Genomic DNA, 27930 nt, shown 5'->3' with positions numbered 1-27930 from the left:
AGGCGTAACTTTTGAGAATGAAAATATGTCTGGCACTATTGGCAGCATTGTGATATGAAATTGTTATTTTCGCTGAACGTGGCTCTTAAGGAAGTATCCAGAAATGATTTCTTTGACATGTAATGTGTTTAAAAATGTACGAATCAGAACTATTGTGCGCATTAAATATTAAATGTTTGGCTTGCAATCGTTGCGAAGACTTGTAAGCAGTAATAGGAACAGCCTTGGAACGGTAAGAATCATGCGCGGTAAAATTCAATTTCATTAACAGTGGTATTGGAAGGGGGCAACTCATTGAGGGAACATTGTATATTATAATGTTCTTGGTATGGTCTTATATTTTTACTGAAGACATTTGTATTCTCTTCACTATGATACTTTTCAGTCATATGGACTGTATAGGATGATGTAGAATGATTATACTGTGTGGAATTTGGAGTGGGTACTTGCATGAAGTTTTTGCTAATTTTTTAGGGCTTGGAAGAATGACACCAAGACTAGTAGGGCAGTGGTGATAATTTTGGTCGTAGCGAAACCGTGACGGTAATTTTACTTTTATGAGTAAGTCCATGTTATTAAAATTGTGATATGATAGAGTAGTTAGCAATAATGCTATCCTAACCTAAAAGAACCAAGTCAAATTGCAAAGGGATCAAAATCAGCCCTGAACATGCCTAGTAGGAGACCCAAATCATTTTATGCACTTTAACCACTGTAACCCTATTCTTTTAGAGTCTCTTCGTTCTAAATTGTATTTATTTAACATTACATTATTTTCTGGTTGCTGTATTAGAGTCATGAAATGTAACACTTTCATTTTCAAAACCCAAGTATCTGCTATGCTTGAACAGTTGTTTACCATTTCACATATCCCAGAACAATCATGGACGTTTCAAATTGGAGATTTTAATGCATAATTTAAGTGGTTATCTAGCATTTAAAAGTTCATAATTGGCAAATAAGATAGGAATTAGAAATTTATTTGTAAGACTTGAGGTTCTCACAGCGGTGAGTTTGAAGATTTCCGTCTTCAGAAATTTATTTATTTTCTTGTTTCACATAGATGTCTGTAATATTATATTTTCCATTTTCAGAAATTTTACTATGTAATTCTGTGAGTCAGAAAACAGAAACATGGGATGTCTAGCTTGGATGTAGGGCTAATAGCTCAGTTTTAATGTCAGTCATGACATGATTATCCTGTATGTTTGAAGTATTATAAAACCAGAAATATAAAGACATACATGCATGTATCTGGTATAATATTACTAGCATTTATGGGCCAGAGACAATATGGGGAAAAAGAGAGAGAGGAGTAAAGTCAAATGTTGTTGTCATTTTAAATATATACATAAAAACATTGCTCATAAGGACAAAGTAATTCATGCCATCACCACCTGTTGCTCAACTACATTGTAAACTGCTGAGATTTATTTCCCTTGAATTTGAAGGCATAGCCAGTATATTTGATCTTTCCATTTTTCATGTTAGATTTATTGAATAAAATGTTACTTTAAAATTGAATACACAGAAATGTCTATACAATAACTACTCCAAACTCTTAAACATATTTTTTTACAGAAAATTTAATTCTATTCATTACAATGCTTAAAATTATACACTGGTGTATACAAAGTTAAAAATTAATGTTTATAAAAAAGATATATACACGTTAGCAGTTGGCAAACACTATTAAAGTAATGTTTCATTGAATATTTTGGAGCATTTACAAAGTCTATGTAACATAATATGTATGGCTTTTGTCATATAAGTAAAGGCACAAATGTACTTTAAGAGATCTATTGTCAGCCTTACATCATAGCCAGTTATGAAAAATGCAAGTTCATACTTTCATTGGAGATTCTGCATCGAGGGCTGCAATAGAGGACTGAAGGAAGAAATGATAAAATGGGTTATGCCATAAGATTTGAAGCAAAACAGTTTGCTACCATATTAATAATTTCTCAAAATTGATTAATTTCTCATTGACCTGTGTACAAATAATAGATGCAAGGCAGAGACAAAACTCTTTTATTGTATGGCAATTACAATACTTGCTTTAAACTATCATAACAGCAGTGTAGAACTGCAGTATGTGTGTGTTATTTTTAGCCTGTAAAATCATTCTAAAGCTGTATGATGGATAATACAACTATTCTGAACTTACAAGGGGACACAATAAACACTAAAAAAGAATCTTTGGTAGCCATAGCATTATTTTATGTCAGACTAATTACAGAGCTTTGGGGTTTCAGTAAAACGTGCAGTAGCAGCAGCATTATGCCACTGAATAACTGCAAGAGAACAGTGTAACCATAACAATCAAACATCTATAGAACAGAAGTCTACCAAGTTGGTTGGCTGTCACTTCTCAGATATAATGTAGAAATAATTTATTTCAGGCATGGTAACCATTGGTGTAAGGGTTGTCTGCAATGTTCACAGATCTGGTTCACAAGGGATGATATGCTTGGTCAGTGTCTATGTTATTAAAATGATTGGTTTTAGATCATACAGTCTTTCTGTAGAGATAAAATAAATTCAGTTTGTTTAGTTAAGGTAATCATTTGATTTGTGAATTAGTGACTTGAGAGAGTGTGTGTGGAGTAAGCTAAACGTGTATAAGAATGCTGACAATTTAACTGACCAACTTTTGATCCTGAGGAGATATACACCTTATTCATTCCTTTTTTCTGAGTCACTTAAAACAAAAGTTTTAATTTAAATTCATTGGTTCATTGTTTCAATAATTTAAGACTCTGCTGTTTGGTAGAAGACATCTGGCAATGAGCTGGTTTTGATGTATTTATTTTTGAAACTGTAAACATGTTCATGAAGGTTTTGGAAGTATTTATAGACTGTAGGGTGACCAGTTTAGAGTGGAAAGGAAGTAGTAAAGATCTTATTATGGCTGTCTTCTGGTACGTTGCACTGTGTAGTTTGGTAGATATTGACTGATGTTTCAGAGGAGCCTACTGCTTCCATCATCAGGTATGATGGAGGCAACATCTAACAAATTATGTGGTGTGACATTCAAGAAGATAGTCATCTTCTCACTCACCCACTGAAGAGATATTGTTAATACATACACCACCACTTCTTTGCAGAGACTTGACAGAACTATGGGAATATTCATCTTGGGTATTGCAATTCTTGGTTTCAGCTTTAGGCTGTAAATCTGAAGATGGAGATCTGTAATTTTATGATTATGATGTGAATTGTTTACAGTTGTAAACTTAAGGTACACAAATTAATATTTTTTGTGGTGTAAAAGCATACACTGCAGCGTATAAAACAATATATAGACTCCAGGATTGATATGAGATACAGACTACTAGGCAGACATACTCGTACACACCATATTAATTCTCATAACAGTCTTGAAAGTACTTAACATTAAAAGTGATGGTTTTTAGGCACCATCATGGTCACAAGATTCTGCCATTGATGAGACAGTGCTTATGATACAATTTAGATGATTTACTTGGAGTGCTGCTAGGTCGGACAGGACATAATCCTCCGTCTCTGAGTTTCCTGTTGCTCCTCCTTTAGTAGGGCCTTTTCCAGCCAGTCCTCACTTTCATACACTGTCACTTCCTCATCATCAGAGTCACCTTCTTCTGGCAGCAGCAGTTGACTGTACGATGCTTGCTGTCTCTCATAGCCCCTGATACATTTCATCATCCTGTGAACACATCAGCATAAGCGGTCACATATAGACAACAAGGGGTGGTCCTCTAGTGTGGAGGTTGGGCTAACAACCCCTTACCACAAGAAGAAAACCTGCACATTAGAAAATGTTACTCAGGGTCTTGGATTTGGATAGATTCTGTGGAGCAACTTAGGTAATGGAAAATGGACATGTTTGGAAATTTAAATGTCATGAACTCTATAGGCAAGGTTTGAAAGGAGGATAATATTGAAATGGATCTCAAAAAAATAGGATGTGAGGATATGGACTGGATTGATCTGGCTCAGGATAGGTACCAGTGAACATGGTAATGAATCTTTGGGTTTAATTAAAGATGGAGAATTTATTGACCAGCTAAGAGACTGTGAACTTCTGAAGAAGAACTCTGCTCCATGGTGTTTGGTATTTTATATATTTATGTGTTTAGTTCGTTTTATGTGTTTATCTATCATTTTTCCCCAAATTTGATATAGATATTGAGGTCATGCATCTCAGGTTACCCACAAATGTTTTTTATATTCTTATTCATTTATCATGAGGCACTGAGCAGTAAACATTAACAGTCATCATTTTAAGAGGACAGAAGTAAATACGCATGAAGATCAAATCATGTCCAAATACATTCACTGGGACAAGTAGAAAGATAAATTTTGCAGCTGTAGATTGTCCCCTTAAAGCCATTCTACTATGACAAGATGAAGACACCAGTAATGCAAAGATACCATTCTTTGTCAGATGCACTGAGAAAAAGTAATTATCTGCACTGCTATATCCGGTCACAAAATTTTCAGTATTACCTCCAAGTTATTTGCTGCCTTTCTACAGTTGGACTGACCGAAGTTACCGTCTACGCCACCGCTGCTGTGATAATGACAAGAACGGCTGTCATGGTCAGAACTGGAGTCATCTGTCCCGCGGCGCTTTTGTGAATGTCGCCCGTAACATGTTGGTGATGAGTAGAGTGAATCGTGTTTCTGTCGTCGTCGAAGCTCCGGTCCGTTACTCCAGTGGGTCGCTGGGATGATGTTGAAGAATCGAACCCTATTGATGGGTATAGGTATGACTTGGTACCGGTGAATGCAGTAATGATTCTACAATTCGGCTCGTTGAGATGAACTCGCCCTGCTAAGAAATTCTGAAGCCTGTTCGAAACAACAGTCAGATTCCTTAGTTGAGAATCGAAACCAAAGCTGGCGGGCCACTGCAGCAAATTGTTGTCTTGAGCAATCTTACGTTGATTACCTTCGAAGGGCAGATTGGTGTCCCATTTGGCAATAGCGTTTTCCCCCAACAGACCGTAGTACAGAACTCCACGAGAATCCATAGCCATGCCCTCGCTGATGGACGTCTTACGACCATGAGTCTTAATATCTCCTGATACATCACCTACAGCGCGAGTTTCGTCTTTCAAGACGGACGTAGGAATAGAGAAAAGCGAGTAGCTACTGAGGGGCGAGTAATACAGGCGCCTTTCCACCTTGTCTGAAACAGGCGACAAGGCAAGTCCATCAATGTTCTTGTTCACATCTACGTACACTCCGTTGATTGACAAACTCCGGACCCCTGGGTCTGCTCGCATGGATCTGCTGTCGCGGACTTTCCACGAGCGGTTCTCCTTCCAGCTGTACACTATCAGACCTGGGTCCTTTTCACTTGCATCACTTATGTAAGTGTAACCGGTGCCATCATTGTCGAGGACGATGTCCACCAAATTGGTATCTCCAGAGGTCACTGAGTCAGAAAACGTGACTATCCTAACACTACCACCAGGCCTGTTGTAATTGTTGTTATAACTCCTAGGGGAATTGTATCCACCATGGCTATCATCCGGAGTGTTGTATCCACCTTGGTTGCCACCTGGAGGATTGTATCCGTCATATCTGCCACTTGGCGGATTATATCCGTCATTGTTGCTATTAGGGGGATTGTAGCCACCTTGGTTGCCACCTGGAGGATTGTATCCGTCATATCTGCCACTTGGCGGATTATATCCGTCATTGTTGTTATTAGGGGGATTGTAGCCACCTTGGTTTCCACCCAGAGGATTGTATCTGCCCTGGTTATCACTAGGAGGGTTGTATCCACCCGGGAAGTAACCTGTTTGATGATTGCGTTCGGTGCCTTCTTGTCTACGTTCCGTATCATATGAGTTGTACTCTGGAGACGACGATGAAGTAACAGAAGTCAGGTCAAACATTACAATTTTAGGAGGGCACCGATTGTCGGGTTGTTGTGACAGTGTATTAACTCTTCCAGAATCGATGACCCACATGTACCCGTCCGGGTGTATCTCTACATTTTGCACATTCTGGAGGGCTGAGCAGTTCCCCACGTGCTGCATCTCCCATGACGGAAACGGTTCCAGCTTGGGAGACGCGTTGCGGTGGCTTCCCGCCGTTAGGAGCGGGATAGAAGCCAATGTCGCAGGAACGCCGCGACGCCAGCGAGGTAAAGTTACAAATAGTCTATCGCGCCAGACCTTCACGCCCGAAATTGTTGTATTTTCAGGTATAAATTGCGAAGAGTCCAGAAATCTAGCCTTGAAAGAATCATCAGGCCACGTGAAATCAAGTTTGTTCCATTCGTAGATAACACCAAACACTTCCGAAGGGTCTTCGCCCTTGACGGCGAACGCTGTTACGGTCACCACTAGTATCTGAACGCACAGCATAGTTAGACGAGGAGACTTGAACGAGCGAACTAGACGCTGCATGCTCCCTACAGCGAATGAAGACTTGTGTTATAAACAGTTTTTTAGTTCCTCTCTACCTTTGCCACACCTTGAGAAAACAAGAGGCAATAGATGAGAGCCGAATGGGTCCGAACCGACACGAAGTGTAAGCAACCATTACAGTCACTCGCAAAAATGTCTTCACGTCCGTGTCCTGACGTCATGCAATGACGTGTACGAGTTTTATGTGGGGGAGGTGGGTGGGTCATCATGCAAGTGATGTGCGGGTAAAAGGCAGGTGAGGTTGACTCATAACTGTATGAAACAATGGGGGACATCTCCTCTCCGTGCTGGTTCGTAGTCAAGCTGTCGTGTCAAATTTCCTGCAAGTATCTTACTTCCCGAAGGCTTTCAAGTTTCATTTTACTGGAAACTTGACATATTAAAGACAAATGTAGAAAATGTTTTCATGATCCTTATTTTGGATTTGAAGTTTTGACGGCGGTGAGTCTGAAGATGGCTGCCTTCTGGGTTGTAGCGCCATGTAGTCTGTAGAAGTTTACCCATACCATGATGATGGATGGAGCAAGGACTTCTGAATCGTTGATAAACTTCTACCAGACTACACGGTGCTACAACACAGAAGACAGACATGTTCTTCATCCCTATGTTTTTCGTTATATATAAATTGTATTTTAACGTAAGTATAAATAGATATCGACGACCGAATCTTCAAAATTCGAGGCAAGCGTGCAAATTTCAGATCCTCGCATCGAGTCGTAATAAAACTTTACCACTCTTTAGCAACGAAACGTTCTAGCACGTTTCTTGTATTGCGAGAAAGGACGCTATCGCTACATTCAATACGCAGTACAGGAGCGCCAGAACCTTGAATTTTGATTTGTTCTGTGCTAAAATGACACATATCAATAAAACATACACGGTTCATGCAAGGCTGCTTCCACGCTGACAGCGTTTTAGTATAACATCCCGTAGTGCAAATTATGGCCCCTGGAAGCTCAATGATGTGCAGATGTTGTTAATTACGTCTCACTCTTTCAAGTACTTGTATGCAGAAAATATAATCGAAAAATAATAAAATAGTGTAGCTGTCTTAAAAAAGGTGTAATATTGGCGAGCATGATTTGGACTGACAAACTGTTTCCGGTCCCCGGTCTGTGATTAAGAAATCTTGTGAAACTGGGACTAGCATGGCTCTATAAATTTTCTATATGTATGCGGCCGCCATATTGTTTTACGTTGTGAAAAAAACAGCCTGAAAATACGTTCATTGAATGTTAATGAGGTGATGACTAACATTTGCTAAAAGGAAAATAACACGAGAGAGGAAGTTGTCACAGTTTCCCACAATTTGCGGTGAAGTCATAAGACCCTCGCCGTTCGTGGGGGTTAGCATTCTTGAAAACCTTACGAACTGCAGAAGATGGAAACAATAGGATTTCGCGGAACCAAAGACGAAACGTGATAATTAATTATTAATAAGTATTAAGATGTTAACAGTCCTGACAACAAGGGCAACAGTCAGTTCTAAAAATTGCAAAATTCACATCTGTAGAAAACTCGGTGTGGCACGATGTCTACGTAGCTACTGAGATGAGTGGGCGGATGCGGGCTGGTGTGTTTTATTCTGTGCTCCTGTGTAAGAGCGAGGGACCTACGCCGCGATGTACAAATATTATGACGGCAACTATTTCCGCTAATGAGGCAGATCTGCTATACAACCAAGAAAAGTAACCGGGGCATGTGACGTGCCTGATGCCAGGTACAGGCAGATACGTCTCTCAGTGTCATCTGTTACTCACAGTGTGTCTAAGAAATTAAGTTTCTTGTCTGAATTCTGTGCGTCTATTTTCCTCGTCGTCTTACAGTAGCAGATCCAGGGTTTGAGAAAATCATTTAACAACATTTAAGAATTATCTTATATGTGTAGATGCATTTTATTCTTTATTTACCGTATCTTTTATTTTACAACTAACTTTTCTAAGAATAATTTCTGGTTAGAATTTGAGATGCGTACTTCACAGGTTTTACATTGGGTATAGTTCTTGGCTGTTTTTCTGTCACAAATGAAAGTTAATTAAGTAGAATTTGAGGTTTTTACGGCGGTGAGTCTGAAGATGGCTGTCTTATGGGTTTTTGTCTCCATCATCAGGGCGATGATCGCCTTGATGATGGAGGCAACAAGAACCTCTGAAACATGGCGCAACAACCCAGAAGGCAGCCATGTTCGAAACGTTATTAGTTTCCGTAGAAGTAAAAGTGGTAACCTCTTTAGTTAACATTATCTTTAAAAAAGTGTAAAAAAGTGATGTTCTAATGTAAGTCGAACATTTCGATAGAGAACATCATTTTAAATATTTAAATGTTAATTATAGTAATATTTTAATATTTAATAGAATTTTATTGTGATTAGACTGACAAGATTTAAACAAATAAACAAACAAATATTATCTTTAAATAAAAGGGTAGTTGCCCGCGGGTCCCACTAGTGACATTTATTACCGTGAGAGACAGAAATTCGCCTGAAGAAGGAACGTGCAGTCGGTTTCTTAATATTCACGCAGTGTTTTGATCACGTATTAATAATACGCGGAAAATCACTACAGCGACTGACATTGAAAACAGGAACTTGGAGCTACATTATGACTTTTTCAAGGCGCTCAAATCAGGCTTAGTCATGATGCTGTTGGAGATGACGTTATAGGCCTAGTAAAACAACTTTCATCACACTACGCGGTACATTCTTTGTGGTTCAGCGCAACTACAGTGAATACTGCGGTGTTTTCGTAAAGCACATCGAAATGACTCACTTCAGGTGGTCCTGTTTCGTTACTGGATCTGCAATTTAGTTCTGAGGCTTGTGCTCGTTTCTTTCAGTCTGGCCTAGTACTATAAGAAGCCAGCTGCTGCTTTATTCCTAATTAGTACGACTGTAAAACCAAGTATTAATTTTCTGTTAACTTCACAATCTCGCGACGTTCGGCCAAGCGACGAGTTCTCTGACGCATTAAGTCTACACTCAGGATGATGTTTGTCAGGGACCAAGTGAAGTCCATCACAGTACTACTTATGAGCTGATCACATATACATGCGTAATCCGTGCCAGACACGCACGAGAATGTTCGGGCTGATGTTTGGCTCTCGTGAGTAGCAAAGAATACCAATTGCGTGTACACTCGTGGGTAGAAATACACGTTACATTGTCGGTCTGTCTGGTTAGACCACGAGGATATAACATTACAGAGTTTACAAGGTATCTTTGTTGATTTGTTGTGTAATCTGTGGAACACCGCGGTACAAGAACTTCATTGAACGCTTGATGATTATTCAACTGTTTCCTAATTGTAATGATACCCGTAGGTTCGTCATCGCACATTTCGAGCGAGCTGATTGTTCGTGTTGTACAGTTTATTTCTTCGAGATCTGTTAATGTCATTCTACATTTCACTGAACTGCGATCATAACTTAATTAGCCATCAGGCCACTGAGGTTCTCGGGATTCTGGGAGCTCGTCGGTGAGCCTATAAGAGGAAACGGAAAGGTGATCGTGAGAGATGTTTTAAGGAATAAGGAAAATCCAGGACGTCTCTTCCTGCTACAGAGAAAAATATAGATCGTGTGCAGCTCAGCTGCCTTTAAAAAGGTATGAAAACAATTCTTCCGCTGTTGATGCCCACAAGCAACGCCAGTTTCATAAAGAGAAGTTACGTTCGATGAACAGCCCGGGAGTGGGAGGATCTACCAGGTCAATGAATGACGGTGAACACGCTATGTGTAAGTGCCGTAACCCTAGACAGTGTTCACTGAAAGGTTCTCACAGGCATTGCCAACAATATTCGTGGCATTTCATAAAATGAGGGTTATTGTTAATATATGTGGCTGCCCTGTGACCACGAATTTCACGTCATCAGAACGCATACAGCACATTTCTGTTGTTTCCAGTTACAGAATTTTGGTATATTTACTGTTAACAAAAAACGTATACAAAACACTTTCCCCAGGCGCTTTTATTCACGGCAGCAGCTTATAGACTTAACAAGAGTCTGCAAATTCTTAGTCTGCGCGGGTGGAAGATATGCAGAATGCTACACTGGCGATATTTGTGCTAACATGGATATCTTTGCTAAAATATGGTGAATGTGATGTGACATGCACATGCACGTAAGTTTATACAGAAGATGGGGAGTCTTGTGGATTGTAGCGCCGTCGAGTCAGGTAGAAGTTCACCAACGTTTCAGATATCCTTGCTGCCTCCATCATCAGAGTGATATCATGGCCCTGATGATGGAGATAAAAAACGAAATCTATTTTACATACGAATATTATTTATACTGAAATTGAATTACTCCGAGTTACGAGTCAGCGGTTTATTGCTTGTTAAAATGCTGAAGGTACGATTTGTAGGATTTGAGGTTTCCACGACGGCTATCTTCTGGGTTGTCTTATCGCCCTGATGATGGAAGCAGTAAGGGCATCTGAAACGTCGGTTAACATATAACAGACTACACGGCGCAACAACCCAGAAGACAGCCAATTTCTAAGGTACGATATCATTGGGCTGTTTTATGGTTCTGAAATACAGAAATAACGGCGTGAACTGTCTTACAGAATGAACCGAATTCGAGGCATGATTCTTTCTTCCAAATGACTCGTGTACTCGGGGAGTGTGTGACCAAGAACAGGCTGTGTATGCAGGAGGAGGAAACAACAGCAGCGTGTGAGGAAATTCTGAGAAAGGAAGTCACATAGCGGTGTCTCTTTCACACACTGGACAAACAAAACCCTAATCCTCCACCTTATTTCTGTCAAGGTTCGCAACACTATTCCGTATTCATCACACGTACTCGAAGGTTCATACAACATTTATAATGGATAGGCACATGTTTCTTATAAAATATTTTGAATCTCTATGTTCTGTGTAGAGAACATGCCATGTTAGATGAGCATGATGATAGTCGTATGACCAGTCTTCTATCGGAAATTACTAAATCTGTGTGTACTTAATAGACTGAATTTCTGTACAAACTTAAGGAGTCGGTCAAGGATGACGCTAATTTTTCCGTTTGAAAAATTGGTGTTGGCCTACAGTGGGTCTCTTCGGATGCGGGTCCTCAGGAGACGACCTCCAGGGAATAGCTACATTGAATAAACAGTCGCGGACAACTGATAGTGAATGATCCTCGTTACTGTGGGTTGGGCATAGACGAATTCTTTGGAGGGAGACGAATGTGTAGGAATTACATTAAAATTAATCTTAAATAAGATATGAGGCTGTGGACTGGATTTATCTGGCTTTGGATAGGATATAGTGGCGGAATTTTCTTAAAATAGTGAGGCATATTTATTTGCCATAAAAGATGGTCAGGTTTTGGCCAGCGATGAAACTGTGAGCTCCTTAAGAACAACTATGTTCCTAGAATTGATTGGTTAGTTACTTACAGTTCACATAATGATTCAGACTGAACAACGCCTTAAGGAGTTATTACTTTAATATCAGGTTTTAAGTTTATGTGTCATAAGCGGATTAAAAGTCCCTTATTCCATTTCTTTGACGTAAGAGTACTGGCACACACAGGTTTTATTGCAATTTCTTGAGCTTTGCGTATGATGTTACTCCAAATTATCTCCCGGATATGTAGTACCATTTGATAGGTCTAGTGCACACCCATAGAAACATTACATAATCCCTGTTCCACCTCCCCGACTTTTATAAAGCTGCAATTCAGAACCCGAACACGAGTAGAGGAAATGCAGACGCAGACGTCAATGCAGAGCGTAATGTCGAAACATGCTCTGCAGAATTGTTCTCTACCACAACCAAGGCGAAGGTTGCGACAAAACGTGTAGGCTTAAGTACCAATAAACTATAACACTGATGGAAACTCTTACGTCCTTCAGACTTTAATACAAATCACTGGTTTGTGCAAGCCGGTCAAGATGGAAATTATCATTTGCCTCGTAAGGGTATGAGGGCGGTTTCAAGGTCGGACATGAGAAACGTGCAAGTTTCTTGGGTTGAAATGCGCAGTTTGTCATTGAAGAGAACACAACCAAAAATATAACCGGTCTTGGTCGGGATCTGTCTCCAGTGAAAGTTCCAGGTAGCCTGTCAATAAAACTTTTATGTCTCGCACATTATTTTTATAAAAGTCGGAGATTTTGAGAATTGCAAGTATTATATACATATCTTCGCTCTTGGTACTTTCTGTTCAGCATTAAATTGCGGAGTATACGAAATTAAATATGCTCATACATTCGCGTGATTTTTATGTTTAGTTGATGTACATAAAGAAAGACATTTTATTTTGAGGATGGAAGTATTACATACACTGATTTTTACTTAAACATTTAAGTTAATTCCGTTGATCACGTCTACTTTAGGTGCCATTGTTTTGTTGCTCCAGGCAGCAGAACGACCTGAAACACCGGTCCCTTGTACCTACACCACATCTGGTGTATTACATCCTGTCATGGAGTCCTTTTTCAAGGTTATTTAAACGAACGTTGCAGCCGAGTGGTTAATTAACTTCCTTTGTATTTGGGAGGTCTTGGGTTAGAACCTCGATTCCGACACCAGTTCTCCTGGCGGTCTTTTGTGGTTTTTCCTCAGTCCCTGCAGACAATTGCCGGGATATCACCTTAAATTAGGGCACGACCACTTCATTCCATATCCTTTCCAATTATTTATTAATCATTCTAAGGTTAGATACTGTCGTTAAATAAACCGCAGATACATAAAGTCAAGGTTAGAGTTTCGAAATGAATTACATACAGTAGTTTAAAAATCCAGAAAACCTCAAATCCAATAGCGAATTGCTTAAGTGTTTACAAGTAGTAGACTACTTTGTCAGTGCCTGAAGTTTATCCAAGTTTCACATTTTTTTCGATTACATTTTGTTTTTAAAACACGTTATGCTGTCATAAGGCCCCGATTAATGTAATAAGATTAATATTACGTGTTTGAATTTGTAATGTGGATATGCAGTAATCATATTGATATGAATACTAACATGTATTGCTTTTTATCTGTGTGAGAAAACCTTAGCGCCTAGTCCTCAGGACGTCTTTGAGAGCTAAGGCTTTTTAAGGCGTAGGTATTTAGAATGTTTTCATGAACTGAACTGATAAATTGAGTACGATGCTTGCACCAGCATTGAAATCTCTTCAACATTATAGAAAACAAAAGTTACGAGACACCAAACAAAATACAAAGACTGCCCATATGCAAATAGACCTCACTCCGGACTACCGAATTTCAAGCCCAGGGACGATTTAACCAAGAGGTTTGCTCCAGGCACACTGTAAATAGGGCTACTTGTCTGCAACGCCCAGAAATTCGTGTTGTACAAACAGTAGGGCGAACATGAGATTACAGATTTGTATAACCAAATTCAGTTCATATTTAAAAGCTGCCTCAATGTTTATTTTGATTTAGGCTTTGAAACCAGTAGTTCTCACTCTTACAGCGTTATATTATTGACGCAGCCTTTTGAAGCGCGAAGTTCGTCAAAGCAGTCTTTTAGAATTCCCTTTTCAAAGAAAATACACCATATCTCTATTAGAAAGCTAGACGTTTTAGCATGTTTAGGAGAAATAATCGCTGTTTATTCTAAGAAGTAAACGAAAGCGATAAATATATCCTTTGAGCGAAAGTATGAATTAATGTCGCTAAAATATAAATCACCCCTAATAAGCGGAGAATCTTTAAATCGGAAACAGTTGATGCGAGAACTGAACACAAAATAGTCCGCTGAAATTGTTTTCTGTTTACATGATTTGGTCTGTTCTGTGTTTCTTGGAATTTATCTGAGAACGAACGCTCTTGTTCGTAAGTCGGAAAGAAATCTGACCATTCACAAAATATGTGCAGAATACTTTACTGGAAAAGTTAAAGAAACTGATAATATGACTACTCAATAAAACGCAATATACTTAGTACTTGTTTACCTGTAATTTTTGTTATAGTCTACACGCGGTATATTTCACGAAGAGATTTATTTTATGTAGAAGTAACTGCCTGATTGGTAAAATAGTCAGGTACCTTCGTGGTTCAGTTTTAAGCAGGTTTTCCTGTGCACACTTTGTTCTTGAAAGAAAGGGGATAGCGTGGGGTGTAGAATGGAAGGGGCCGAATTTTTCTTGTAACATTGAGGCAAGCATCTCGCAGCTACGATGCACAATGAGATGCAACAGTTGGCAACACCTGCCTCTCACGGAGCGATAATTTTTCTGATTAGCATAGCGTTACTCATAGTCACAAGTAGGACTGTAGCTTGTTAGATGCTGTTTCTCACATGTAGGCGTTCTTTTCCGTCCGCAAATAGATGTAGCAACCGTCGGTCTAATTAAGTAGACAGCTTATCTTCTGCATGAGCCGGGGTAGCTCAGTCAGTTTAGTGACCGACTACAGACCGAACGACCGGCGTTCGATCACCGACAGGGGCAGAGGATTTTCCCTTTAGCCTCTGGGTCCAGACCGGAACTGCGGCCCACCCAGTCTCCTGCCCTAGTTACGTGGAGTTATGTTTGGTTGAGTGGGATCAACATTTTCAAAATTTTGAAAAATTACAAAAAATTACAGAATGGGCTAACAGTCTAATACACATCGAGTTTGCGAAAATTTTCTTATGTAAAAATTTTCAACATTTAAGAAAAATGTCGAAGTTTTTAAAAATTACAATAATTTTCAAATTTGGCTAAATATCTCTAAAATTTAAAAATTCACGAAAATGTTCTAAATGTGTCATAAAATTAAAAATTTCATTACTGTCATTACAGTTCAGTTTTATTGCCAGGTCAATTCACATCCTCACAACATATATTCCTATGCTCCATTGTAATAATATTCTCAGTAATGTTTGATTTTTTCAGTTTTACATGAAGTAGGCCTATCCAGATTCTTTTTTATGCATCTCTTGTCTCTCCCCAGATTTTGCATTGAAATATGAAAGAAGTTGAGACAGCTAATGCCCAGTAATGGACTCGAACCAGTCCGAATACAAATACAGCGTGTTATTGATACTTCAGTTTGCTCGTAATAGGCACATTCATTTAGAGAGAGTGTCAACTAATGACAGTTATACACGACTGTCCGCAGGCTTGTATAGTTATTACTTTACAATACCTGCTAGTGTATAGGCGCCTAGTCTCGCTTTATATACAGTGCACGTTAGAGCTCAATGGTGAAGCTTCGACTCTGAACAAAAACATCCAGTACGTGCTGTAGAGGACTTAACATACTCGCGCTTAGCTCACTATCTATTCATACATGCAATTTACAAGACTCACCATAGCAGCTTTTTCTCAACGCAAATTATATGAATGAAAGAAGAAGACTTGTCTCTTCCGAACTGAAAACGACGGTGTTAGCCCCTGTTTCAGAAATCCTGTGGTTTGAATTTAACAGAAAATCTCAGAACACTTAAATGCCGGATCATTACGAATTGAGTCCTTTTTTGACAAAGACTCGTCGAAAATATTTAATTCTTCTAACGCAATTAATCTTTTTTTTCAGACTGCTATATCATGGCTTTAAAAGTGTTTTATTCTTTCAGGGCAGAATTTCGCAAAATTATGTCGGTTCAGATTCATTTATCTGCTCGCTTTATTTTTTAAAACGTAAAGATTAAGACGTATAAAATTTTGCATGTTCTTTCACAGCGATGTAAGATAATCGATGGAGATCGAAAATATAAGTATATTTGGATCTAAGACGGAGGCAGTAACAAAGGAATTGCACAATTTTTACTCTCCAGCGAAAATTTTGAGATGCCTGAATGAAGAAATATTTGGGAAACAAGAACTACCTACACTCATATTTCTTGTTTTAAATTCTCAAGGGAGGACACCACAATGGAGACATAGGCAGAGATGAAAGGATAATGTTTAAATTAATCTTAAATAGTATATGAACTGGATTGAGCTGGCTGGGTAAAACCAAATAGTGGATCTTTTATGAAAAGAGTAATCAACTTTCAGGTTCCACACAGATGGATAGATTATTATAACTGTTGAAGGAAGACCCTTTTACCACGGAGTTTGTCCGTTGGTTACTTGTGGTCATATCGGCAGTAGATTTATTTAAGACTGGAAACGTTAATCGAAACAAAACTTTAGAAACATCCATAATCGACAAGTACAAATGTGAATAATACGTAGAAAGTGTTGCTTGCTGATGGCGTGGTATGTCTGTTTGTAATTACTGGCGTTGTAATGCGCTGACTTCAATTACAAAATGCACTGGAATTTTATAATGAAACAACACTATAGACTTCAGGGTCATCACTGCAAGTAGAAAGTTCTATTCGTATATGGACTAGGTTGTAGCATCAGTAAAAGGCTCGTAATGAACGTATTTGTTTTATTTTCAAACGAGGCAGTCGTGGAAGAAGGAGCTGTCTATCATTAAACGGTCTATCGCATGCAAAATTCCGCATTGTTAGCCGCCCTCAATGAACTTATAAATGAATAATAATGATCTTATAGAGGTATAAGTGAGAATGACCTTTTTTGAAGCATTATCCATGCATACGACTCGAAGAACGGAAAACATGAAAACGCACGACGGAAAATATGGTTTCAGGACTAGGTCCCTGGACATCCCAACTGTAAAATCAACTAGAGGTGAAGTTCTCCTGTGCTTAGGAACAATGTCATGGAATAGAAAATCATCTATTCCTCTTGGATAAAAAGTTTGACGAGACTCAGAGCCGATCTGGATGAGGTAATGAAAAGAAAAATTTCTGCTTCTGCGAAGAATCGAACCTGTGTTACCCAGAAATTAGCCACTTTCCTGATTTACCAAAATATCAAATAGAATTGGTTACAACCACACTATACATCTGATACATTAGTATAGTTGTCATGTCTGCTCCGAGAAGAGAAGTTCCAAGTGATGACGGTTCAAAAGTAAGTACAGCGCCAAACGCCCGCCAAATATCACGTGTGCTGGGAGAATAGCCTGGAGCCGCGTTTACTACCACAATGCAGCCTTGACTTCAGATCTGGTAGCAGCCAGAAGTACTCCGAATAAATTAAGGTGTTAGCGCAAAACGTGATTCATATCCCAAAGTGTTCTGTACTCTGGTTGGACACATGTATCTGACCACAACGCTGATTGGCCACGTTAAATAAACAATAATATAATTCGTCATCGGTAGTTAGGTTTGAATCGGTTCCTCTTCACGGGCTGTTACCGACTTTCGACGTGCATTTCATACAAAGAATCAGGAAGGGGGGAGTTTGATGGATTTTGAATTCAGAGATGTCAGTTGCCAAGCAATGAGGCGCTTTCAGCGATTGTCAACTGAACACATTAAGTTCACAAACGTAGTAGCAAGTAGCTTAGGCCTATTCGTCCATCCACCCATTCATCTGGTCTTGTCGATGCGTTTTTAACTCTCGCGAAATACGCCGTACTTAAGCGACAACTTCTCCGACGGATATGTAATGCGTGTGCTCTAAATATAGGAGTTCGTGCTAATTACGTGAAATTACGTATGTTTATGTTAATTCTTTGTAAAACAGAGGCTTTGCCAGTGGTAAACATTCTGGATATTTTTTTGGCTCCCTAATACATTTAAATATTGGGAATAAGAGGAATAATTTAGCGACACTGTATCTACTGCAGAATTTATATACTGCCGAGTAAGTGCATGGAGAAGGATTGTGAATAAATGCTTTTGGCCTGTATGAAGGTGGATTTTTACATTGTACCAGAGGATTTGGGGACAAGGACGATAAAGCTTGGGCAGTTTACTAGGTTTTGAACCTGGCACCACGACAATTTGGACCACTAAAACGCAATGTACACCAAGCGACAAAAATTGCACAGAGAACAAAAAAGGACAAAAGTGAAGAGGGGGCAGAGAAAACGAATCTATCTGAATTTTTGTGAGTCACTAAGGAGAGGAAATGGACATAACAAACAATGAGACAGGAATAGGTTTGGAATGGAATAAGATGAGAGTAAGGAAGGAAGGAAGGAAGGAAGGAAGGAAGGAAGGCGAGCAGCAAAATGATGAAGACCTTGAGGAACTTCCAGTCGTAGAGACGGATGTTAAAGCTTCACCTGACAACTCGGGGCCTCACAACGGGTTGACTCGTTCACTCGACTCAACTAAGGAAACGACGGTTACGTCATTGTAGCAAGGAGAGGCAAACTGCTTAAGGTAATCCGTCTTATACTACCCGCCCTCCATATTCATTAAACTCTGATTATAATTGCACGTTTCTTATAAAAGTCTCTCCAGTCCGAATTTTCGTGTAAGTGTCCGCTCTGTTTAAGCTGTTTTTACCGTCTCACGAGTATATATCGTTTCTTTTTATTCGTTCTCTGCGCTAATTGCATAAACTAATTTCATAATCCTGAGGTCATGTCTGTTCGTTCGCGTCTTTGTTGAACCACGTCGGTCGAATATAAACCCTACCCTTTACGACGCTCAAATAAGATGAGTCATGCTCACATGTAGTACTCCTGGATTATTAATTTGTTTAAAGACGCCGTATTAACTTCATGGGTTATTTAGCTTTTGATGAGACATTATGAATTGTTGAATTGGAAGGGATGTGGAAGGAATCGATACCGATCTCTTTAACATTTATTTATAGTTTATTTAACGACGCTTTCTAGCAGCTCAGACTATATAACGTCGAATGAGAGGATGGAAAAGGAAGGAAGCGGTCGTGGCCTAATTTAAGGTACTATCCCGGCATTTACCTGGAGGGACTGAGGAAAACAAAAAACTCAGTAAAACCGGTCTCCGGGCCGAGATTTCAGCCCGGGACCTCCCGAATATGAAGCAGGTGTGTTTAAACGTACCATCTGGGAACTATGAGAAACCGAGTAAACTCTTCAGGCATGACAGCTGAGCGCCTGGTCGAGATATGAACCAGGCACACTCCAAATACAAGTTGAACGTTTCTGCTATTTGAACTTACTCGACATAGAATGAATTTGTTTGCTTTCTTGTTTAACTAGTAGCATACCTGCCATTTGTGCTCCAACACCAATTTAATCTTCTGTGGGCGTCCGTGACTGGGCAATGAAATTTTAAAATGTTATAAACGATGTCTGTGATCGAATTATATTAAGATTTTCGTTGTACATTATTTGGCGACGGGCTTTCCTGCACGGCACGCGAACAGCGAGACCCGAAAACGGAGGTAACACGTTCATCCGAAACGTTAGTTTCTATCTATAAGCCTACACGGCGTTACAACCCAAATAAACAACGCTGACATCTTTACCGACGTGAGAACCTCAGATGTCCTAGGCCTGCACTGAGATACATGGATCATCGTAAAGCTACCTGAGTCAGCAGGAACAGCCAACGGATAACATCGGTAGTTACCAGCTCTCCGGTTGCAAGGGTCGGGGTCAGTCAACAACCCCGCAAGCGGTCGGCGAACACAGCACACTTGGATCTGAGGGGTGTGGCGTTGTCATATTTCGGAAGTACGCAGCCAAAGGACCATGTGCTGCGTATGAACACCACCGAAGACCACAAATGATACAAGCAAGACGTATTGTCTCGGACTGTTCGTTATTCCGTTATTTAGTAATGAATTGGGCTTCGGCCTTGAAGATGAAAGCATTGTGTTCCTTCGAGTCGTTGGTATCTACCGACAACTCAACAAAGCGTTACAACCCAAAGGACCAACATCAGCAGGTTTCTTGAAGTTCAAGAGTACGCTCAGATGTGGAAAAGTTCTAAAATATTAGAAACCACGAAAGCTGGCCTACAGACCATAAATCAGAATGGAAAGTCTCAAGTTGCAACTAAAATTTTCCAAAGAATGAGAAACTGTGCAGGACATAAACACCATAGACTTGTTATTGAGGTGATTATAATCCTCAATGACCACCAATATTTATCCCTGAGAGGTCACAGAGATAGTGGACCTATACAAGTTGCTTTATGTTGCTGAGGTAGTGAAATTTGTGGACGTTTACTGACAGAAACTTTCTGAGTTAAGTTTATTTGGAGTGTTATATTTTTATTAAGAAAAGATAGCCTTCTAAATTCCTAAAGTTACCTTCTGGACACACTGTATTTCCAGTTCACATTAACTGTCCCACTGTGATAAAATTGTTTCAGTCTCTGTTGGTGCTCCTGATTTGATCAGAGCTTTATTATGAAGTCTGTTAAATTTGTGTCCTCTGTTATATTGGGTTTTTACTGGCCGATGTTATATACATCATTACCCTACAGCCTTATCAGTCGAATGTGGAGCTTTATCGCCACATCCGTTACTTCCTCCACAGCAGCGAGTTTGTTTCCTGTTGCTCATATAGTGAGATAAAGTACATATAATTCCTGCTCTTCATAAGAGTTGAGTTTGAAAATCCTAATTTAAAATGTGGCTAATTAAGTGGTCACACTGGTCCAGCATGTAAAAAAATGTATTTTATCTGGTCTGTAATATTGAAGGCCACTTAACCAATGCAAGAAATTTCAAAGTACATAAGTGGAAATTAAGTTTAAAAATAGTGGGATGTTTGTGCTGATTATTTTGACTAACCTGAACATAGATGCACATGTGCACAAACATCTGTGTGCATGCACACACAAACTTAGATTATATGAATGGATTGGAAGTAATTTTTGGCAGAAATTTACATATTTTATAAAATGAAAAATTCATGTTTTTTTGTAACTGCCTTTGCACAATCATCATAATACCATATTTGGTAAAGTCTGTTGGTGATATTAATGACAGGGTTAATTGTAATTTTCACACAACTACTTGTTTGCTCATAGGAGAAATTATATGAAGACCCACTTTTGTGTTACTTGATATTGTTTTGAGCAGAAACTGTTAATTAGAAAGAAAAAGGACATTCTATTCATTGTTTCTGGTATTCATACTAGGATGATTGCTTCATTTACTTTGAACTGGTCCTGGATAAATATATTTAAGAGAAGTAGTGGAAGAGCTGAGACTGTTGTGGAAATTAAATATAAATTATGTAGCTGACAAAGTGAGGAGCATTTATTTAACAGACAGAAGGTTAGAAGCCACCAGATATTTGTTCACACTCTGAGCTTTTGTATATAGCAACAGAGGTTCTAACACAGTTATTCAGTATTCATTTAAATTTCAGCCTTCTTCTATTTAGTTGGCACATTCAATAAGAAAGCCAGGGACATTAGGACACTTAGAAGACTGCAAGGTTTTACTGGCTCCATAAAATATCCCAATTTAGGCAAGTAGTCAACTACAGGTGGCCTTGAAACATGCAGCAAATACAGTATATGTACATAATGGCTGACATCACTGAATATATACATCCCATTCTTTCAGATAGTATGAAACTTTTAGTGGTGTTTTCTTATGCTAGTAAACTATATCATATCAACAAAATAATTGTCCAAATCATATCACTGGGATACTGGGAACGACCCGTTCTTCAAGTGCCTGAGCACTGCGGGTCCCAACTTTTTCGTTGGCTTGATCTATAGACATTCGGTAGGACTCCTTGGACGAGGGATCGGCCCGTCGCAAGGCCTCTACCTGTACACAGGACAGCACAACAAAGAAAAACGCGGACAAACATCCATGGCCTGAGTGGGATTCGAACCAAGCGACACAAGGCCACGCCTCAGACCCCGCTGCCACTACGGACCCCCCTAAATTATATTACATCTATTATTTTACTGACTGATGTTTTGATAAGAATAAAAGAAAAGGAAGAATTTGGAATGACTGTCAAGTACAAGGAAAACCCCAAATAAATAGTCCAGTTTTATTAATCTGGTTGTTATTCAAAATGATCTGTATAAATTACTTATTAGTGACTTTAGTTTAAAACGTGTTTTAATTTGATAAATATTGGCAAGGCATGTTTAAGATTGGAGCCTTCCTTACATTGATCTATACTCTTAATGGAAGCAATGTTAGAAAGAGAAGAGACAGTAACCAATATAATTTTCTTGAATTCACTACTGATCCAAATCGTGGTATAGAATATGTTTCAGTCCTAAAAATTCTAACAGAAAGGTTTTCCATACAATAGATTAAGTTCACTGAAGCCTTTAATGATAAAGGTTATCAAGAAACTGCTACAAACTTACAATCCTATGATTATACAGAGGAAGATAAAAGATGGCATACTTTAAGCAGCTGATAGCCTTTATACTGATAAGAGTTTCATAGGCCTGAGTGATTTCCTCTGAAATTAAAGCTGGGCTAGCCACAGGATAAATATAAGGCACTACACAATACATGGAGAGTTGTCTGCTGATTGTACATGTAAATTCATAACTCTTAAAACTAATATTCCTCCACTGTAGAATTTATTTTTTGTCAAGATGATATTACCTCCTCAGATCCTACTTAGTAGGGCATTTAATTTTTAAATGGAAACTACAAATTAATCAAAATATGGATGTTTCTAACATATGTTTTTGAAAAATTTATGTTATGTTTTAAATATTCACTTTCTCCCCCTCAGAGTTCAAATAGTAGTAGGTATAACAATATAAATTGCAAAACTATTCAATATTCTCTTTGGCTGAAATTTTTGCATTGTCACATTTCCCATCCATTATTAGTGTCAATTTAATTACTGTATACAGTATTTTTGTAACTCTCCAAATTATAAACATATTTAATATTTTAATTCTTTCTTAACTTTTCCATCACATACTTTTTTCATATTAAATTCTCATTGTAAAATTTCTGTTGTTCCCATTTTAACCAAAAGTCTTCCTCATAATTGTTCAATCATTAAAGAACTTTTTAAAATTACATTTTGGTTTCTGTTGTTGTAATTATTTGGGACTGAAGTTTTTTAAACTTCCACAAGATCCTAAAGATCCACCTTTGGTGTACATGACAAGTGAGCCAGCGGGGCTTAGTTATAACGTCTAAATTGTGGTAAAAAATGTAAAACATATGCCAGGTTTCATAAAATCATTGTGCTCCTTTTAAGTCTTAAATCTAGTCATGCTCTCACTAAAAACTGAATCAGACTCTGGCTCAAAGAACTGTACTCACCCTCTACACAGCGTGACCATAGTACTCCAGACAAATATGCTGCATGCCATCATCCAGAACAACCAGTCTGCACCATGAGCTTGAACCACAAATCCTCCAACCAGACTTCCTAGACCATAGCCCACTGCCCACCAACCAGAAGTAGTTGTAGTGAATAAAAGTGCAGCACTGCAACCCTGTAGAATCCCTAGGGAAACTAAAGTCCATGCTGGATGCAGCAAAGAGGCAGCCAAGAAGTGAAGACCAAGCAGAATAGTGCCAATACTCCAGAGTCCATCCACAGCTGCACTGCCAGCATTATGGTTTCCAAGATTTGTACTGTCCTAAAAAAAAGGACACAAGATAATTCTGTGACTCTGTGGTCTGATTTTATACAGTAATTTCTTTTATGGTACTATTATTAATTTGTGCAAAGAAACGTTGACCGTTGGTAGTGAAGAGGACATGACAAAGTCTTTAATAAAGAATGCTTTTTATTTGTTATTGTGAACATACATCTGTAGTATGTATAAATATGCACAAAAACATAATTGGTCTCAAGTGGCATGATACAGTGCTATAGACTAACATTTTAATACAAGTTTCTGTGTCTGAGGATGTGAAAAATGGAATTTGAGGTAACCTACAGAAAAACCTGAAAAGACAAGGTATGATTGATACTGTATCCCGGAGAAATTTTCTTCTGAAACAGCTTACCTGAACATTTACCAGAACATGTAGTTGTCTCTGCTGCAGCCATGATCTCACTAGGGCTTGAACTAATGTCCCAAAGGCAACATAACTACAGTAGAGTAGTTGGTAATTATATGGGAAACCATGCAGAGTTTCGATGTGCCACAGAATGAACTCCGAGTTGCAAGCCATGACAAAGCCAGTGAAAAATATTGAAATATAATAGCCAAACCTGCAGAAGAAAATTCTTTTATTACAAAAAATCACATATGGGTAATACAGTCTCTTAAAGTCACTGTCTTGACTGGATGGTCAGATATTCTGCCTTCAATAACAATACATAGTAATGTACTTTAATCTTTGAATTACAGGACATGCATGAAAGCAATATCACACCATGAAAACTAGATACACAACAGTATTTACATAAAGGTTTTTATATAGTTTCAGTGTGTTCACTGTTTTATAATTTTGTCTGTTTTTATATTTATTACCTTTACAATTTCTCGGTGTTACCATATAAAATCAGCATTGGAAACTGCAGTGATGTGTGTGCATGAGTGTAGGTGTGAACCTGATGATTATTATTTAACAATCAGAACATGCTGAATTTTAAGCAAAGTAATTTTTCTGCTTACCTCTGCAGTGATAAGGCGTGACTTTGCTTTCCCTCGTTTTCATAAGTTTGTTTCCAGTCCCAGTTTTTTCCTGGCAGTTGGAGCAGAAATAATGTCACCAACAAAGTCAGCATAAAAAGACTAGCAGAGAACAAGAGAAACACTCTTGGCTGGAACGAACATTCTGTAGCGAGAACCAAAGCTGCCAAGAGAGGACATCCAAACAGTCCCCAGCTCAGAAGGATACGGACTTGCTGATGACAATTTTGTGATGTTATTGGCTTTTGTTCCGAAACTTTCACAGTGTCCTCACGCTGAAAAAACTGACTGCTGGTTGCTGTAACAGCCTTGGAAAACACCCCAGCTAAGACAGATATGAGCAGAATGGTGCTAAATGTTGTGTCATATAGTTTGTTTGTTGTGATGTTCCACAGCTGCATAGAAATGCTTTTGTTTGACCATTGCATGATCACTTTATCCACCCCAAGGTCTGTGTTATTATCATAATACTTAGGTTTTGAAGAATCTGTAACCATGGGTCTCCTTATAGTTCCTAGTTTAGGAATGGGCTTATTTGTTCCTCTATAATTTGGTGCCTTAGCGTATGGTGAAAACTGTGAAGTTTCATGTCTTTTGTATTTTGTACTCCTCTTATCACAGTGCTTCATTGTGTGGTGTGCTGAATGTTTTCTGGTGAACTTCTTGAGTGTATTTGTACTTGATTGCTGTGCCTCTTGTGACTCAGATGTAACAGACTTTGAAACACGTTTTCTCCCCAGTTGTCTGTCATGAAGAAGAAACTCTTTCTCTTGCTTCATATTTTTCTGCACATTTCTTATTGCTGACAGCTCTTTCACCTCCTCTCTTCTTATGGGCAAGGAATTTTCCTTTTTCCCTGCTTGTTCCATTTTTATTCCACTTTTGTACTGCCTGAGAAGTTGAACATTTTTATAATCTCCCCAGAGTCTCACACCAGCTGGCTTTATTTGATTCTCAGAATCTGGGGGACTTTCTGTTGAGCCTTTCATTCTTATTACAATGTCTGATTGCAACCTGTTTGTTGGATGTTCATCGTTAGAAATATCTTCAAGATTTACTGTTCTTGAATAATCTGGTATTGTTTGTGAGATATTTCTGAAATCCTTGCCATGAACATAATACCTGTTTACATATTTATGCTGAATTGAAGGAATGACTGGATGCTTTGGAAGCAATGTTTTATGAAACATTGTGTCATCAGTATTACCCCTTTCTGAGATAACAGGAACATATCTGTCCTCTGATTCTTGTGAAAAGTATTTTATTTTCTGCTTTAAATGTGCATTTTGTGGTTCAGACCATGATTTATGGCTCTTCTTCTGCCATATTTTATAATTGGTGCTGATTAGACCAGTTGCATTCTCCGACTCTGAACTGGGTACGTGCCCAGTGCTGTCATCCTGTTCCTCATTACTATTATCTGTCTCATAATGTAATTTTTTATGTAACTGTTTTTTATTGTGGTTAGAATATACTTTTGATAGGGTTCTGTTTAAGAGAGTGAACATTGCTTTAATATTGTTATCGGTTTGTCCTGTTTCATACTGGGGTATCAGTGTTTGAGAATAATTTTCAAAGTTCACCATATCATTAGATTCTCCATGAACTGGAATGTTCATAACAGTTGGCTTGTGTGCATTGGAATAATTGATTTCTTTAAATATGGGATTCTGAATAAGTTCTCTTTCATTCCCTGTTGATGTGAAAGTGTTTTTGTTATTTTCTGGCCTTGACTGGTTATTAATCAAGACTGACAACTTATTCTTAACTGCAGTCACTAAACTCACATTACTAATAATCACTGATAACAATGCTGGTTCAGTTGTGGAGGATGAAATAACTTTTACATTAGAGAAGAAAGTCATATTTTTAGGCATTTCTGTTGAGATGTCTAGAAAAACATTATTTTGTTTTGTTGAAGAGATTGGCAACACTATGGAATGACTGTTAGTTGTAGTATTTGAGTTATCAATGACTTGTTTTGCAGTGTCATGGTATGTTGCTCTTGGTGTATGTCCATCTGTAGGAGGTAAACTTAAATTTTCTGTTGTTACTTCTTTTGTAAGTGTTGATTTCTTTGTTGTGATATTGACAGAATGAGAAGGTACTTGCAGTATTGGTTTAAAATGGTCCCATTGCTTGTCATGATGAGGTGTGACTAGTTCTTCCATTAAAGGACTTGATGAATGTCTGTGACAGTGAGTTACATCTTTCAATATGTTGGATAAGGGAATGAATGTTAAGCAAAGATGTAATGCAATGTTGACAATAAGAATCACAGATATGACAGATCTCTTCCACTTTTCAGACTGAAGCTGCTTTGCTATGAACAACCATGCAGGTACTAATAGCATGGATATCCAAGTTTGACTTGCACGAATAACACCCACTTCAATGGCTGAGAAGTTCAGGTACTTCAAGTAAATTGGGAAGAACTGTTGAGCACAGCTTTGTGCTACAAATACTGTGGCTAGGAACAATGCTATCATGTTTTTTACAGCTCGATGTTTCCTGGAAGACATCGTGATGTCTCTTAATGCAGTTAGTTTATATTTTACAGGTAATTTATAAGATATCTGAATAACTGGACAAAAGTATGTTCAGCACAAATATACTTGTTTTCTACACATTTGGTATATGTTTCGAATTGTAATATTGTGAATATTATTTAGCTGAATCCTGAAAAAAAAGGAAAGAAATCTTTACCACCACTCCCCTTTGTATGTAATAAATTCATCTTATCCTCATAACCATTGAAGTGAATCAAATCGTATGTGCTTCTGAATATGGGGTAAAACTCCAATCTTAATATTTAACGAAATTTTTACATAATGAGTGGAGGTGGAAAATATTAAAGATGTATAAGTTAAACTATTTATTCTCTTGACTTACAACTGGTAAGAAATACTTCAGTTATTGTTTTACGCCCACTTTTCAGAGTTATAATTTTTGCGACATGAGCGAAATTCTCATTTCAATGTACAAGGAAACTGGAAACTGTATGTCCGTACCAAGGCGTTTGAATAGCCCGCACAATCTCCACTTTTTCCAACAATATGTAATTTCACACACAACAATAAATGCCAATACTTACACTGCTGAATTCTATTAGTTTTCAGAATTTTTAAAACGAAGAGATATTTCTTTCGATGCATACGTAAAAAATCGCACTGCATAATATGTGTAAAACGTGACACATTCGTCTGACACTTGGTATA

General features: G+C 38.4%; 1 protein-coding gene and 1 long non-coding RNA gene across 3 annotated transcripts; one reads left to right on the top strand and one right to left on the bottom strand.

Annotated features, from left to right (window-relative positions):
- The first annotated feature begins 106 nt into the window (after positions 1–106).
- On the top strand, positions 107–2327 carry LOC147874990 (uncharacterized). Its single transcript, XR_015537969.1, has 2 exons — positions 107–232; positions 475–2327. It is a non-coding gene; the product is annotated as an uncharacterized LOC147874990 (long non-coding RNA).
- On the bottom strand, positions 2015–27914 carry LOC110827636 (uncharacterized). Of its 2 annotated transcripts, XM_022059480.2 has the most exons (5): positions 27807–27914; positions 24695–27391; positions 24081–24288; positions 23385–23707; positions 2015–3685 (listed from the first exon to the last, which is right to left on the bottom strand). In XM_022059480.2, exons 2-5 carry the CDS (start codon positions 27232–27234, stop codon positions 3496–3498), a joined length of 3261 nt encoding a protein of 1086 aa, XP_021915172.2. In that variant the 5' UTR covers positions 27235–27391; positions 27807–27914; the 3' UTR covers positions 2015–3495. The 2 variants fall into 2 exon arrangements, with proteins under 2 accessions (XP_021915172.2, XP_087214911.1); XM_087358785.1 differs by lacking the exon at positions 27807–27914 and having other exon boundaries at positions 24695–27403.
- Positions 27915–27930: the final 16 nt, after the last annotated feature.

Source organism: Zootermopsis nevadensis, unplaced genomic scaffold (genome assembly GCF_977971745.1).
Source record: "Zootermopsis nevadensis isolate Lab colony 2312 unplaced genomic scaffold, Znev_1.0 Znev_ptg000003l, whole genome shotgun sequence".
Classification (NCBI taxonomy): Eukaryota; Metazoa; Arthropoda; class Insecta; order Blattodea; family Termopsidae; genus Zootermopsis; species Zootermopsis nevadensis.
The sequence above is the reverse complement of the archived record's forward strand: the minus strand, read 5'-3'. Positions and strand labels throughout refer to the sequence as shown.